Below are 16,256 nucleotides of genomic sequence, written 5' to 3'. Positions count from 1 at the left end.
GAGGGTGTGAACGAACAGCTGAAAGGTAAACTGAGGCTTGACTGGGGAGGGGCTTGGACACTAGTGAAGGAAAATGAGCTTTATCCTAAAACTCAGAGTTCCCCAGAGATTCACCAGGCACGCTTGCTAAATTCGGATTCCTAGGCCCAACTGGAAATTCAGATTCACAAGGTCCAGGGTCGGGTTTTGTGATCCCCAGGTTCTCAGGTGAGTCTTAAGGTTAAACAAGCTTATGAAGCACTGCCCTCAGGCATGGAAGCTGGGGAAGGCTCTGGGACCGAAGAGTAGCACGGCTGCACTCAGAATGGGTGAGAAGCAATTGACTAAGCTTGGGATGTGAGTGGCCTCATTGAGGAGCGTGGAGACCAATGTGAGGTCAGCCCACAGGATGGGTGCACGGTAGCTGCCTTAGCGCCGGCACACACACTCAACCTCCACTTCTCCCAGCACATCTCTGCACTGACAGGGCGGCTTAATTGCTCGCAATCCATCCGATCTTTAAAGAAAACTAAACCTCTTTTTGTTTGCTTCCTTAAGTCCAAGTTCAGGTTTTCCTCTGTTCTGGGCCCAGTTTGTTAAAGAATCATGGAATTCCTAAGGGAATCCTCTAATCACAGCCCATCACTGAAGACATGAAGACACAAACCATTGACAGGGCTCAGTCCCCAGGTCCAACAGGCAGCGAGGGACCGGGGCGCAAGGTGTGTGTGGGAGATTGTTAGGGGCGTTTGAGATGGAGCAAGGACCCCCATCAGGAGACAGGTGCTCTCATGCCACACCCCCCAGCCCAGCCCCCAGGCTGATGGAGAAGACCTCGGTGGGTGGGGCTCTACTGGTCCCCCACATCATCCTCTGCCTTCCTTTAGGGCCGTTTCTGTGTGAAACGTGTTTAAGTAAAAGCGCATCTGATTTAATCAGGGGTTCTTCAGTATCAGTAATCGCTCCTCTGAAACACATCTAATTTTTTCAAAGGAAGGAAGGAAGAAGAGGGAGGGGAAAAAAAGGAAAAGAAAAAAGAAAGAAAAAGCAACCAAGACGGATCTCATTCTTGAAACTGTCCTTGAGCAGGTCACATCCCCACAAGGATCTCTCTGTAGGGAAGATGCTCCCAGGATATAGTCCTTAATTCCCTGCCTCCGAGTTGTGTGTCCCCTTAACTCTAAAGCACCAAGTGACATGGAGTAAGGGAAGGGGGAAAGACAAGAACCAAAAGAACAAAAATAAAAATCAACAGGTCCACGTGCACATACTGACATGTGTTGAGCCAGATGCATTTATGACTTTACCTGTTTGTGTGGAAAGCTATACATGCTGTGGAATGAGACACAGAAAGTCATCCTTCCAATCTCTTTATGTAGCAAGTGCCCCAGCTTCACCTCGGGAAATGATCAGCCTCAAAGAAAGAAAAACAGACTATGAGTCCACTGGCAGCAACGCCACTTACCACGGAACTAAAGGAGAACACACTTCCAGGAAAGACACCATGACAGGTGAGCTTGGCTGTGCACGGTTCCTCTGCAGAGTTCGTGACAGGACCTGGGACAGGGCAGAGGGCTGGGACATCAGGCTTCAGCTGTGCTTGGCAGCTCGGCAGGACTTGAGAGCTTGATAGCGAAGATTCCCAGGGATTGGCCATAAGGAGATGAAGCTGGAGGTATAAAAACGGAGCATCTTATTCCTGGAATAGCTAAGAGAAAATCCTCTCTGCACATATTTTTTCTTCTGTCTTTCTTTCCCTACCCCTTTCCTTCTCATTTGCCCAGTTCATGATATTTTCTCAAATTAGAGGATGAGGTCACCATAGATTTCTTCTTCGTTGGCATAACCCAAGATGGTGGGCTAAGCTTTGTCCATGAGGATGGGGAAGAGAAAGAGGATAAGAAAAGGAAGGGAGGGAAGGGGAGGGGATGGGAGAGAAGCAGAGGAAGAGAGGATTTCAGGGAGACCCACAAAACTGCTGTGGGTGTCTTCCCCTCTTGACATGAAACCACTCTCTGGCCATGACAAACTCCCAGGAAGATTCATCAGAACCACTGGCCTCAGTTTCCCTAGGGAGGCATTGATCTTTCATGCCCGTCATCATTCACTCCCCCAATCGCACCCATTGGCTCATGAGCTGGGACTCTGTGGAGGCCAAAATTGGTGCCATTGCCCCCCAGCGTGCCCGGGCCAGCCTGCCTCATGGCCAGCCTCGACTCAACTCTCCTCTTACTCTGTACCACTCTCCTTGGGGTGGGGCTTGATGTCCACATTCATCGTCCCCTCCAGGATCCCCCCACACCTCTCTCCTGCCCCGGTTTGCTCCTGGATACAATTTGGCATTATTGATGCGGGGCAGGGCGGCAGGGGTTATGCCTTGAAAGCAGAGCTGCCAGAACCATCAGGATCTCTAAACAGCGATTCCACACCCTTCTTTGCCACATGGATGTGGAGATGGGCCCCTCCTGAAAACAGACCATAGGGACTTCAGCAGAACAGGGTCAGATTAGGGCATTCATAAAACTGCAGTACAAGGGTGCAATCCTAAACAGACACTGAGACCCTCTTATTCAGAAGAATCTTAAAAGCGTGTGGTAAGTCTCCCTGGTATTATTTAGGTGTAGACCTGCAGGGAAACAGAATAGACAAATTGGATGATTTATTGACGTGTCTTTTGGACCCAGGACGTCTAAGATAAATTTTTCTCATGGTAACTGTATTTACCCCAGAGGCCGTGGTTTCCATGGTAACTCTCCCCGGATCCAGAAGGGAGAGCCTCATAAACAGATGCTCGTGGTACCCAGCCCAGCTCAGCACTCTGCCTCCACGTACACACTCCACCAGGGAACGCCTCACCCTCACGCCTGAAACGTCCCCTGAATGGAGAACTGAATGCATGGCGTAGGACATATCTTCTTTTTCTTTTTGGCTGTGCCCCACAGCATGTGGGAGCTTAGTTCCACGACCAGGGATTGAACCCGCACCCCCTGCCCTGGAAGTGCAGAGTCTTAAGCACTGAACCGCCAGGGAAGTCCAACATAGGACGTACCTTCTGATTCTCGTTCTCTGGTTCTTTTTTCCCCATAAGTGTTGTCCCCTGTTGTCAATGAGCATGAACAAAGAAGCTCATGAATCTGAGTGCCAAGTCCCTAGAGTCGAGATATTCAGTGGAGAATCTAATTTGTACTGATTACTCCAGAGCAGTGGTGACTCGAAATTCACCTGACCCCTTCGTTTTTCGATTATTATCGCCCTAGGTAGCCACATCACCAGCAGGCAGGGATAACAAAGTGAGACTATAATTACAAGAATAATTGTGAAATCGACTGCACTGTTATTATTTAAGTTGATCTTTTCACTTTAACTCTCTTGGCCGGTAGAATCATTCAAAAGGTTTTTCAGGGCTTCCCTGGTGGTGCAGTGGTTGAGAGTCCGCCTGCTGATGCAGGGGACCCGGGTTCGTGCCCTGGTCCGGGAAGATCCCACATGCCGCGGAGCAGCTGGGCCCGTGAGCCATGGCCGCTGAGCCTGCGCGTCCGGAGCCTGTGTTCTGCAACGGGAGAGGCCACGACTGTGAGAGGCCCGCGTACCGCAAAAAAAAAAAAAAAAAAAAAAAAAAAGGTTTTTCATTGTGGTGTGTTTGTGTTGTGTTTGTGGTACATGATCCTGCTCTGCACACATCAGGCAATAAAAAATAAAATCTAATATGTTTCTAGATGTTTAATCTTCCTAGAAAATGGCAGGGATCTTGACAACTGCAGCATTGAGATATACGTAACTTTTCAAACTTATTTAGAGGCTTAAACGCTTTGCTCTAACTTACTTAAAAATGCAATTCGAGACTACTGTCAATCATGTAGCAAGCCTAGAAGAGCATGAGGTCATTATTGAATAATATGTTTATACAAGAAGGTTCCCTTTAAGCCAACAAGTACTGGGTAGAAGTTAGTTGTTAGCATCACAGTGATGTTGATGGTGATGGAGGAGGTGGGGGCGGTGTTGGTGCTGAGATTGGTGGGTGTGTTCCCCCCCCTCTACCATGGTATGAGTAGCTCCCCAGCCAAGCCGGGTGGAAATCAACATTTCATGTAGGGATGGAAATGATGAATTGCCAACCTCTGTTCTGCTTCCCTTTAGCAAATGTCCATCATTCCAGCGTTTACTGGCAGGTCAGATTTCTTGGGACCTCCGCATCCCAAGCAGTACCTTTTCTCATTCACCAATAAATCCAGGGGGCATTTAAAGTTCAGTTATTGCAAAAACATCTGAAAAACGGCCATCTTCCTTGTTTCTAAGGCATCAGGGGATGTCTTATACCATTTCCCCAACAGGAAACATTCCCTTTGCTGTAGGAAAACCATAGGAAACGTCACCCTCAAAATGCAACATGCAAAAGCTTTAAAGTGAAAAGCAGTTCCTTGCCTGGGTCATCATCTCCTCTCCTGAGCTCTCAGAAATGCAGATCCATCTGGGTTTATATTTCAGGCTTCCCCTCCACCTGCCTTCTCTGTATTCAATCTCTAGCTTAGATGTCTCTTAAAATGTCTTCTCTCCTTAGTGTTTCTCTGCCTCTGAGGAGCCCTCAGAAAGCCAAAGGCAGCTGTTCATTCAGGCATGCAGCACTGTTATAGCTATTTCTCGCAGTCATGATTCCCTAGGAGCGTTACGTGCTCAGAAGCACGCATCAGAGGAGGGCTGTGTGATCCCAGCAGCTACACAGCCTGGCTTAAAAATTCACCAGGGGATTTTGCCCTCCCACCTGAGCTTCCCAAATACCTTAACATCCAGTGGTCGATTCTGTTTCTGTCAGTATCTCTCTTATGCCTTTTAAAGCTGCTCTAATCTTCAATCTATTGATATAGTTGGAAATTGGGGTCTATAAGAAAAAAGAAAGGCATTTCCCTATGAGTTGACTATTTGCTCAGACACATACATGGCAGAACACCTGTGAAGACACATGCTTCATGTATCCAGAAAGGCCACAAGTTCAATCTCAGCTACACAGTCTCCTTTAAACAGGTGAAGTGCACCAAAGAGCAGGAGGAAAGAACTTCCAGTAGAAACATCTTCAGCTTGGAAGCCACAAGCACAACAGGGAGAGAGGCCAAGGCTATAAAAATGCACATTCTACCAAAAAAAGAAATGTATTTTATTCTGAGTAATAGAAAAATATTTTCACCTTATCCTTGGAGTAACATTTTCCATCAGCAGGTTATAGCTCTGAAGGCAGATTTTTCTAAGGTTTAGTCATTCATTCATTCACTCAGCGAAAAAAGCACTTACTCTGTGAGCATCCCTCAAGGCCAGGCACTGTCCCAGACGCTGGGGCAGCCTACAAAGGTGGCGGGACAGACGGATGTCTGTCCTCTTGGAGCTTCTTATCTCCTAGGTGAAGGGAGGTAATACACAAGGTAAACATGAAACAAACTCACTAACGAGGTGGTAGCACTTGGCGTTGAGTGTGATGGTGGAAATAAATGGGGTAATGAGATAGAGGGCCCCAGGTGGGCAGGGCAACTTTAACTAACACGGTCAAGGGGAGACGTTTGAGCTGAAACCCGAATATCAACAAGGAGAGATAGTCCAGAGTCTGGGGCAAGCAAGTTCCAGGGAGAAGCATCAGGAAGTCCAACATCCCTGATGCAAAATAAATTTGGATGCTCAAGCCAGGAAGGAGGGCCAGCACAGCTCCCTGAACTGTGGGAAGAAGAGCAGGAAATTCTGCAGGAAGTCAGGACGGGACCAGATCACACGGAGCCTCGAAGACCATAATGGGCAGGGAATCGAGTGACATAATCCAGTCTAACATGATGATCGCTCAGGTGATGGGAACAGGGGGGATGAAGGAGCAGGCTGTGCAGAGTGGAAGCCGGGCCGTTGAGAAGAGGATGCTGTAGCAGTGGTCCAGGCGAGGGATGGTGGTTTCTGCAGTGATGCAGAGACAGGAGTGATGGGCGTTCAACCAGAGAGTCTATCAGAGTGGTCTTTAAAATGGGAAGTGGGCTCTCAGCTCTCACATTCTAAGCAGAATTTCCCAAGAGGAGTTTTATTGCACAGCTATTATGTGCTTTTAGTAATAAACATGGGTGGAATGATTATACTGACTTGGTGGCCTGTATCTCTGAGAGAATAGATGGTGTGTCATCCTATTTCATGATCCCATAGATACTGGAAGCAAAAGATAATTTTTTCTTGATATCTAGAGTGTTTTAGATACCCGCTGACACTCGACAGACAATGTTTTTTTCCAGAGCTTTCTTAAACCAGGACCTTTTAGCAGCTATGAGGGGAGTCTTGCCCTGGGCCCATCCTCTAGGCCTGCGACAGCAGCCTCAAGGGCCCCAGGGGAGGAGGCAGGCAAGTGGGCATCTTGCCCAGGACTTTGGAAGCTGCTGGCAACCGGAGGAGACCTTCCTTCCTTTTGTCTAGAACACAGACTGGTCACAAGACAGGGTGGGAGTCTCCCATCTCTGTGTTGAACAGGACTCCGAAGCCGCAGCCGCCCAGATGCGCGGGGCAAAGGCGGGTGGTGCTTCCTGCCCATCCTTCAGGCCGTTGAGAAGTGAACTGTCTCAAAGATGATCAAGCACTTCTGTGAGCTCAAATTAGAAATTTCATTCTTGTCATTCCCCAGCTAAACACCAACTGGCTGATCCAGATTCCTGCATGCTTCAGTGCAGGTGACACGCTTTTATCATCTGCCAGTTTTCACCAGAAAACAAGGCCATAGAACTGGCAAGATGACCATCTGTTTGATGCACCTGCCTTGACCCCGTCTGCAAGCTGAATGTTATTGCAAGAGGCTGATGTGCAACGGGGATTTTATAGAATAACTGTTCTTCTCTCTTAATGTCTGTATGTAAAATGAAGTGTTCAGGACTAATGAATTTCTTGCATCTGGAATGATCCATGAGACACCAAGCTTTGTCAGGGCAAAACTGGCCTCGATAACCATCATTCCTCATTTGAAGCCTGGTGTTCAGTGCTAATACTTTTGTTTCTCTTTTGCTTTCAGCTCAAAATACTGGAATTTCAACTTTGTATAGGAATTCATATGGTGCACCCGCTGAAGACATCAAACATAACCAGGTAAAAGAGAGGTAGCACGTTGGTGTTTGTTTCTCCCTTCGACTCCTGTGAAATATCTTGGAAGTGTAAAAAATAAGTTAGCTTCTATTTAACATGCATAAAAAATGGAAAAAGAAAATAACAGTCCCTGCTGCTCTCTGCTCATGTGGGACACAGCGTACATGTGGGTGGTGGCAGTCATCAGGAACAGCCTCAGATTTGAAAGCAATCTTGTTTTTTTGGCGGCATCAGGTGTTAGTTATGGCAAGTGTAAGATTCTGGTTACTAGACAAATTGTCTAATTACTAGACATGGATTAAGTAGCTCCTGTAACCCAGCCAATTCTTATTTGGAAGAAAGCATTCATTATACATGACAGTTACTAATAACATAGACACATCAAGTTCAATGTAAACAACTGAATAGAAGGCATGGTGTTATGCCTCGCCGCTCAGGCTAGTGGGGGAATAAGCAACAACAGCATCACCTGGGAGCTTGTTAGAAACACAGAAGAGATGCTTCTCTGGCCCCTAACCCTAACCCTAACCCGTTCAGGGTCTTCTGCATCTGAGTTGCATTTTATCAAGGTGTCTAGGTGATTCGTGTGGATGTTGAAATTTGAGGAACCCTGGCTGGTAGATACTTAAAGAATCCATCTGTGTTTTTGCGTGTGTTTTATTTAGCAAATATTCGTTGAAGGCTCGTTTTCTCTCTGGTTCTAAGGGGAACTATAAAAGCAAGAAGGCACCGCCTCTGCTCCGTTACTGATGAATAACCTCATACTTTTCCTTCCCCATGGTGGTCATCACAAAGACTGACATTCTTTATAACTCTTGGCTACTGGTAATCGTTTCCAGAACTGGCTTCTGCTGATGCTCTAGATTCCTGCCATGTGTCATGAAAATAGTACTGAAAAGATAAACCTGAAAGCTGTTTACTTGATCACAGTAACCAGATGAAAGTCAACATGAAAGGGAAATGTGTGTTTTTAATCAGTTCTCACCACCCAGCAGGGCAGCATCTTTGAAGAGGAGAGGGAATCCCTTCCAGCAGGTAGAATGTCTGGTGCAAGACTGTTTCTAAGGGAAGAGGGAGGAGGACACAGTTCTGGTCTTTGCTAAAAGCAAAGAAGTCAGTGAATAAACAGAGGGGCATGAGCTCTAGACAAGAGGTCACCAGGGGTGGCCCCCAACTATTTGCAGATCAACATGCCTACCCAAACATAAAGGAAATGCCAACTCTATTTATGGGAATCAATGCTTTTTCTTCCAGCAAATATCAGGTACAGTGAGCCAGTGGTCTCCAGCTCTTAAAGATATTTGTCAGGATGTGATAGGACCCTGGTTTTGCATCCAAGAGCATAAGATCAGTCTTCAGCTTCTATAGGTCAAGAGAAGCTCATCACCAGAATCAGCCTGTTCTACGTCAGCCTTTATCTCCAGGGAATCCCACTATTGCTGGCAATGAAGAAACACCCTGGTGTGGCCCAGGGGTCCTTGGCATCACACAGTGTGGCTGCAGTACATTCCAACAGACTGCTTGCAACCTAGGTTTAGAGGACAGTCCACAATGGTTCTAAGAGGCACATTGTCTTCACCCAAGCCTATTCTGAGCATTTAAGAAAATTGGAATTAACGCACCAAGATGGCGTCCCTGCCCCGAGAGAGTGAGCACAGCCTATTGTATGCAGCCTTTTCATTCTAGGGCCTCCTGGGCCCTAGAACGAACTCGACTCAACCTCGGTGTGAAACATCAAGGCCACGGTGTCTCAGGTGGATGTACTGAAACTCAGTCTGGATGGAGAGCAAGCTCTGAGCCACTCGTCAGCACAGGGGAGACGTTGCAGGCCGACCCCCAGCAGAGCTGAGTCCTGTGGCCATAGCTCAGTGCCATCATTATTCCCTCAGCTGGTCAAGCCGAGGGAAGGGGGCAACTGGACTGTTAACTCCATTCTAATATCAAGCAACATTTTTGAAATGTCCACCAAAGAGAGTTGTTCTTTACCTAAAACAATTTTTCCAAGAAAATCATTATGACACTCCAGTGACTTGAGAAAATAATAAAGGTTTTACTTGTTTTGGACTCTGTTATCAGGATACACTTTGACTTTACTTACAGCCTTCCCTCTTGGGAATTTGGGAAAAGAAGACCATCCTGACCATTCAGAAAAGTTGGCCATTTGCTCCTCTTCCAGATGGGTGCTTCTGGAGATGACCTTGTAAACAGCATCCATGGTGTGGATTTTCTGCCCATGTGAGCATGGTTGGTTATCACAGATGGCTTTTGTTTTTGGAACTTTTCTGGGCTAAAAGCCACTTCACAACCGCATAGCTAGTAAATGGTCAGCTTGAAAAATTTAACCGGGAGGGATGTGCCGGGGTCCATTAAGTTTCGGTGTCAAAGCTGGGCCTCCTGAGCTTTGCAGAGGAGTCTGGACAGGGATTCATCTTAGAGAAGAAGTGATTCACCGAGGGAAACTAGTTTCAGAGGGATCTCTGGGACGAGGCAAAAGACAGTGAGATCTGAAAATAAGGCAACAGCCCTGGATGCGTGGCCAAGCAAGGGAGGGGCCGGGGCAGGAGCTGGGAGGCAGGCTTCCCCTGACTCAGCAGAGAAGCAGCCAGGCAGCCTCGCAGCTGTGGCACACCCCACGTGACCACCTGCCACTCCAGTTTCCAATCAGTGGATTCCGAGCATAAGGACTCCTAGGAGAAACAACCATTAGTGTGAAATAAGATTTGTGATCCTCGGTTTTATGTTTGGGGTCACAGATATTGTTTTAAGAGTTAAGTACTCAAACCCTTCAAAAACCCCACTGAGCTTCTACCAGTCTATCCCATACTTATAAAGAAAAAGAGCATATTTAACCGTATCCCGCTGGCGATAGGATTTTTGTTCATAAACTAGAAACAAAGGGTTTTGGTGTTTTGCTGACTGGTTTTCAAATTATTACTGACAGCAATAGAAATGGCATCTTGAATTCCTCAGTCTGGCTGCCAGGTGGGCAGGCAAATAAAATTATCCCCAGAGCTGAGGAAATTGGGATCCAAGGAGGGTAAGGGTTCGCCCTCAGTCACCTGAAGAAGCTCAGAAGAGGCAAAGACTCCAGCCTGGGTCTTCTGTCCTCTTGTCCCATGTGCCCTCCTGTATACCACTGGTTCTCAAATTTGAGGGTGAGTCAGGATCCCTGGAAGACTGTTAAACATAGATTACTGTGCCCTAACCCCAGATGTTCTGATTCAGTAGGTCTGGGATGGAGCCCAATAATTTGTACCCCGAAAGAGTTCCCAGGCAATACTGATGCTCCTGGTCTTGGGACCACACTTTGAGAAGCACTGACCTTCACCACGGCTTCATTCATTGTATAATGATAACACCCTGAGTCTTCAGCTTTCACTGTGCCGTAGACTTTGAAGGTCTGTAGTGGACGGCTCTTTCCCTTGTGTTAGGAATACGTTCAGTTGGTGGGCAAACTCAGTGAGGAATACAAAGGAGTCTTCCATCAGCGTGCTACAGGGGTGGGAGCTAAGAAGGAGCAGAGTCCTTTATAATTTACACTAAACATTCTGCTGCTGAGGAAAGCTTTCAGCAAGGATGACTCTGTGGGAGCAGAAGCCACAGGACGGAGCGCCAAGAGTGTGGACCCCCGTGATGGCCACGTGAACCAGCTGGTGGCACCTGCCCTTCCCAGAGAGGACGCTGCCTTAAGCAGAGCAGACAACAGCCTCAGGCTCCTTGGATGTGCCCGGGCTCCTCTGGACTACAGGAGACTCAGATTCAGAATACACCACTGTGGGACAGGAACATCATTCCACCTCCTTTACAGAAGTCTGGCTTGTCCACACTGTATGTTTGAAAAAAAAAAAAAAAAAGCATTTATTTTAGCTCCTCTATGGGGAAGGCTGGTATTGGGGAGCATTTCACCTGCCTAATCTTGAACACCGTCAGATAATCTCTTAAAGTAAATGACAAAATACAGCCAACATACCTCTGCGGTGAATGCGTCTTAGCAGCCGACATCCATACCACTGGGGCCAGGGAGCAAATTTAATCCCTTCAAACACAGCTGTGCCACCATCAGCTGTTCTGGGTGGTTCATTCACACAAATTCTCTGAACTGCAGAGCTCAACCTGAGAAGGGGTTGATATGGGACCTTATGAACAATACAAATGAACTGAAGAAGGTAACTCCTGATATGAGACTAAAATAAGCTTGTGCTCAACCCAAAAATGTCCACCAGCCAGAGAGAACATAGCAGTAGTAAGAAATTTGAAACAGGCTTTGCCAGAAAAGAAAAAAAAGAAAGAAGCAGCCACCGTGGAGGAGGGCCACGAGCCTCATAAGTAGCTTCCCCTGAAGACCTCCCAAGCTCTAGCACTGCCCCTCCCCTGGTTACTGGGACCAGCACAGAGAAGTCAGGCCTCATCTTGGTTTCCTTTGTCCATGGCCTCCCTTCTCATCACAGGGTCTGGAGTCAACTCAGTGAGGCTGCCCGCCCCCTGAGGTGGAGCCACCTTGGCTCAACAGAGACTGTGCTCCTGTCTCAGAGAGAACATGGGCTTTGGAGTCAGCCAGGTGTGCATTCACATCCCAGCCTCACCCCACCAGGAGCCATGGCATCCTGCACAAGTTTCTTATCTTCTCTGACCTTCGGTTTCTTCATCTATAAATCGGGAATTGGATGGATAAATGGATGGATGGGAAGGAAGGAAGGAGGGAGGGAGAAATTGAGAGAGAGGAAAGGTGGAGGGAGAGAAGGAGATAGATTAGATAGATAAATAGGTAGATGATAGATGGATAAATGGATGGATGGATAGATATACAGACATAAACATGCATCCATATATGTATGCATATATACATATACAAGAGTAAACAGAGAAGAATTTGTTACATGTTGAATATAGTGCCCACTGAAATAGAGCCAGTAAATTCTAGTTCCCTCCCTGTGTAATTTTTCCAAACCTCCCAACTCTAATTCTTTGTATGCTCCACACTTGGGTAGCAGCACCGAGATGGAGCGGAGAAGTTCCACGTAGCGCTCAGCTCTTCAAAGACCAGCAAAGGGCACCTTAGCCTATCCCAGTGATCAGGTACACGTGGTCTTAGCAATGTTTAATTGCAGGTGTTGAAGTTCCGAATGTCCCCCTCATGCCCAGGCTCTTAGGCTAACACACATTTACACTCTGAGGACTTTCACAGATAGACAGAAACCTCATTCATTCAGCCACCACTGTCTGGAAGTGTGAGGCCTCCTGGATGGCAGCTATGAGGAAGTTCACCGCTTCTTTGAAGAGCAGGTCGATTACTAGTGTAAATCAATGACATATAAAAGAGGGAGTTTCGCTTACTTGAGAGAAGAATTACGGGCAGGCCATTAGAAGCATTCATTCACACACAACGTGCTAATTACAAATCATTATCTATCAACTAAGACCAATTCCTAGAGGATGTTTCCATGCTGAACCTTAGTTAAATTCGTAGGGAATTACTGAGTCCACTGGCAGGTGATCAAACTGTGCTTTTTTAGGAGTGTTCCATCGTTCCCCCCAGACCTCCTGCACAACCATTGCACTCAAGGAGCTTTGTGGATGCCATTATGCAGTAGCTGTGGGGATGGTCCTTCCCCCATGCCTTGGGGGTATCCTCACTTTGGGAGCGTGATGCTTAGGAAGGGACCACAGAGGCAGTGGGAAGGGGATAGCTAGGCCCCGACATATAAATGCTAATTATCAGCCTATGAACACTGTCTGTTTTACTGTCTTTAAAGCAAAGCGGAGGGAACTAACTAACTAACTAAACTTCACGTTTCCCGAAGAATCCTGTGGTCCCTTTAGCCCCTAAAGGCCCCCTACATCAGACAGTAACCTGCAGAGGACAGGAATGGAAATGGGGAACACTGAGGTGGGCTGGGGGACATTGGACAAGTCTGAAGACCCCTCTCCCCTAACCAAAGTCTTCATAATCCCACATTATTCTCGAGTCCCATCAATTCTCAATTGAACAAAGTTAGGAAATGTTTTGGTTCTCCAGAGCATAGAGTATTTGAAGTGGATTCCCTCTTCTTCTCACATGCTTCTCTGTATCCTTCTAAGGCTGTGGTACCTGGTCACTTAGGCAGGTGTGATGGAATGGCCCTATTACCAGGAAGCCTCCATCCTCCAGAGAGGTATTGGTCACAGCCCTCCGAGCTGGCAGGAGGATGCCCAAGTGACCATTAGACCTCGTACATCTTCACTTTCTCTTTGTCTGGGATTACAGCACCCAGGCGTGATGGAAAAAATGCAGGAAAGATGACTATAAATTACTTGTGTTCTGTAGTGTCTAGTGTATATCTCTTTAATTTGAAAAAGGTTAACTAGTGAAATGGTTCACCTATCATGGCAGTTTGGGCAATTTCTCAAAAAGATAAACATAGAATTACCATCAGATCCAACAATTCCACTTCTTGGTACATACTCCCCAAAAATTGAAAGCAGGGACTCAAACAGATACTGGTGCACCCATGTTCACAGCAGCGTTATTCACAAGAGTCAAAGGGTGAAAATAATACAAGTGTCCATCAGTGGATAAGTGGATAAACAAATGTGGTCTCTCCATACAATGGAATATTATTTAGCCTTAAAAAGGAAGGAAATTCTGTCACATGCTACAACATGGATAAACCTTGAGGACATTATGTTAAGTGAAAGAAGGGAGACCCAAAAGGACAAATACTCTATTATTCCACTTCTATGAGGTACCTAGACTAGTGAAATTCGTAGAGGTGGAAAATAGAACGGCGGTTGCCACAAGCTGTGAAAAGAGGATGGGATGGGGACTTAAGCTTAATGGATACAGAGTTTTTGTTTGCGATGATGAAAAAGTTATGAAAATGGATAGTGGTGACGGTGGCCCAGGCGACGAATGTATTTAATGCCACTGGAAACAATTAAAATGGTCCATTTTATGTAAAGTTACCATAATAATAATTAAAAAAAAAAAAGATTACCTGGAATGATAGTGCATGGACTCAGAAACCAACTTGAAAAAGGAAAGTCAATCAGGAGAAGCTCGATACTGGTAACCACATGGAGGATGTTCGGAGCCTTGACTTTGAGAGAGGGTTGAGCACATCGGTGGCAGGGGAGGACGGGTCAAGGGCAAATGCGCTAACCCAGGTGGATCTTCTTTTCTGGGCAGGTTTCAGCACAGCCAGTCCCACAGGAGCCCAGCAGAAAAGACTACGAGACCTACCAGCCGTTTCCGAATTCCACGAGAAACTACGACGAGTCCTTCTTCGAGGACCAGGTCCACCACCGCCCTCCGGCCAGCGAGTACATGCACCTGGGACTCAAGTCCACGGGCAACTACGTCGACTTCTACTCTGCTGCCCGTCCCTACAGTGAACTGAACTATGAAACGAGCCACTACCCCGCGTCCCCCGACTCCTGGGTGTGAGGCAGGCAGCACCGGCAACAGTGCATGTGCATGCAAGACCACAGACATTGCTATTTTTCTTTTCCCCTGCAAATTTAGTTTGTTAAAGCCTGTTCCATAGGAAGGCTGGGATAACCAGTAAGGAAACATTAAGAGCTATTTCAGAAAGCTAAATGAATCGAACGTTAACTTGAAAGTCAATAGAAAGTGATCCTCAATCTGACCTTGTACAACACCTTTCTAGCGCGGGCTGGAGAGTCTAAAAAGTGCTTTCCACTGAATGTGGCTGAAGGCAGCACAGAAGGCGGTCGGGGTGACAGTTGTAAGCACAGAGGCACGTGGTTCACACACTTCAGAGGGACGGCTTCTCACGCTTTGTTTACTCTTCATCCGTTGTGATTCTAGGCTTCAAGTTGCACTCGGGTTCCTCTGTACAGCAAGATGTTTCTTGCCCTTTGTTAATGCATTGTTGTAAAGTATTTGATGTACATTACAGATTAAAGAAGAAAAGCGCGTTGTGTATATTACACCAATGCTGCCGCGTTTCCTCATCTATGGTTCTAAATATTGCTTCAATTTCAAACTTTTGAAAGGTGTATGGATTTCCAGTTTTTCTTTTCTTTCTCGCAGTATGTTTTAACAGAAAAAAAAATGGGAAAAAAGGAATATTTAGCAGTATTGTTCGTTCTGATATGTGAATTTGTTTGTGGCAACTAAGCAAGGCATTCAGCAGTTTCTGACAATTAACATCCATCATTCCACACTCCTTGTCAACAAAGTGCTTTTTCACTGCCTAAAATTTTAGATGTAGATATTTGAAATAGATTTTTTCATTTATACCAGTTTTCTTTATGATGATACAGTGTTAAAAGAAAATAAATTACAATTGATCTGTCATCCATATTTGCTAAGAATGTCTATTTCCAAGGACCTACCTTACAAAACACACATTCTACTCGTGTGTCTGTGCGTGTGTGGGTGTGTGTCCACGTATGTATAAAAATGGCCTGTGTGAGATTTTATTTGGATAGAAGCTATTTCATTTGCTGTTCCTCTTGTACAAACTTTGTTTTTGGTCTCTAGTATGAATGTACATCAGCTGTTCCTTTTGTACTCTATCTATACTTCTGACCATCTAGTGACTCAGGATATTAGGCCAGTGGAGGTAAAGTTATAGGATTCTCACACATTCACACATTCTTGGATACCAACCCTTTCTACAGGCCCATTTCCTTCCATGTTTCATACCCTCGGAACATGATAAACCATGGCCAACTCAATAATTTCACTTTGGAGCCAATTACTTGAAATAGCCACAGAAAATGTAAACTGCTCGCCTTATTTCCCCCAAACTCTTTTGTTCGTGTGGCAGGGAGCAGTAGACAATTATGGATTAGGTTATTAAAATTGAACTTGAAGCTAATGGTAGAATAGTTGTTAACAGAGCTAGGAAGTAAGGCTAACCATTCAAAAGAACAGGGGCTTTGGGTAAATTAGCTTTGCTCTTTAGATGCAAGTGACTGAGGCCAATAGGTGCCTAGTAAATGTTAACTGTTCTTGAAAAAATAAAACGTTAAATAACAAAAGAAATTGGCTGCCATCTTCCTTTAAAACTTTCTCCCCTTCGCTCTACGTAGTTTAATTCAGCTCAAAGTCTAAGATTCATGGTTCTTTCTCCAAATTTAGCAACAACCAAACGATCTCTGGTTCATGCATATCTGTGCAAATGAGAAGCTCTTTTCTAGAGCAGCGTGGTAGACAGACATTTTCATGTGAGTTGTCCTACAGT

General features: G+C 46.0%; 1 protein-coding gene across 3 annotated transcripts in view; it reads left to right on the top strand.

Annotated features, from left to right (window-relative positions):
• Nucleotides 1-15,364, top strand: part of CTNND2 (catenin delta 2) — a 434,854-nt gene extending 419,490 nt beyond the window's left edge. For all 3 annotated transcript variants that reach the window (XM_065874257.1, XM_065874256.1, XM_065874255.1), the window contains 3 exons: nucleotides 1,359-1,490; nucleotides 6,995-7,068; nucleotides 14,231-15,364. In XM_065874257.1, the coding sequence (XP_065730329.1) occupies nucleotides 1,359-1,490; nucleotides 6,995-7,068; nucleotides 14,231-14,488 (464 nt within the window). In that variant the 3' untranslated portion in view covers nucleotides 14,489-15,364. The remainder of the gene's footprint in view (nucleotides 1-1,358; nucleotides 1,491-6,994; nucleotides 7,069-14,230) is intronic.
• Nucleotides 15,365-16,256: the final 892 nt, after the last annotated feature.

The sequence above is a fragment of the Phocoena phocoena genome, chromosome 3, assembly GCF_963924675.1.
Source record: "Phocoena phocoena chromosome 3, mPhoPho1.1, whole genome shotgun sequence".
NCBI classification, from domain to species: Eukaryota; Metazoa; Chordata; class Mammalia; order Artiodactyla; family Phocoenidae; genus Phocoena; species Phocoena phocoena.
Note: the sequence above shows the minus strand (reverse complement) of the source record. Positions and strands in the feature narration are given on the sequence as shown.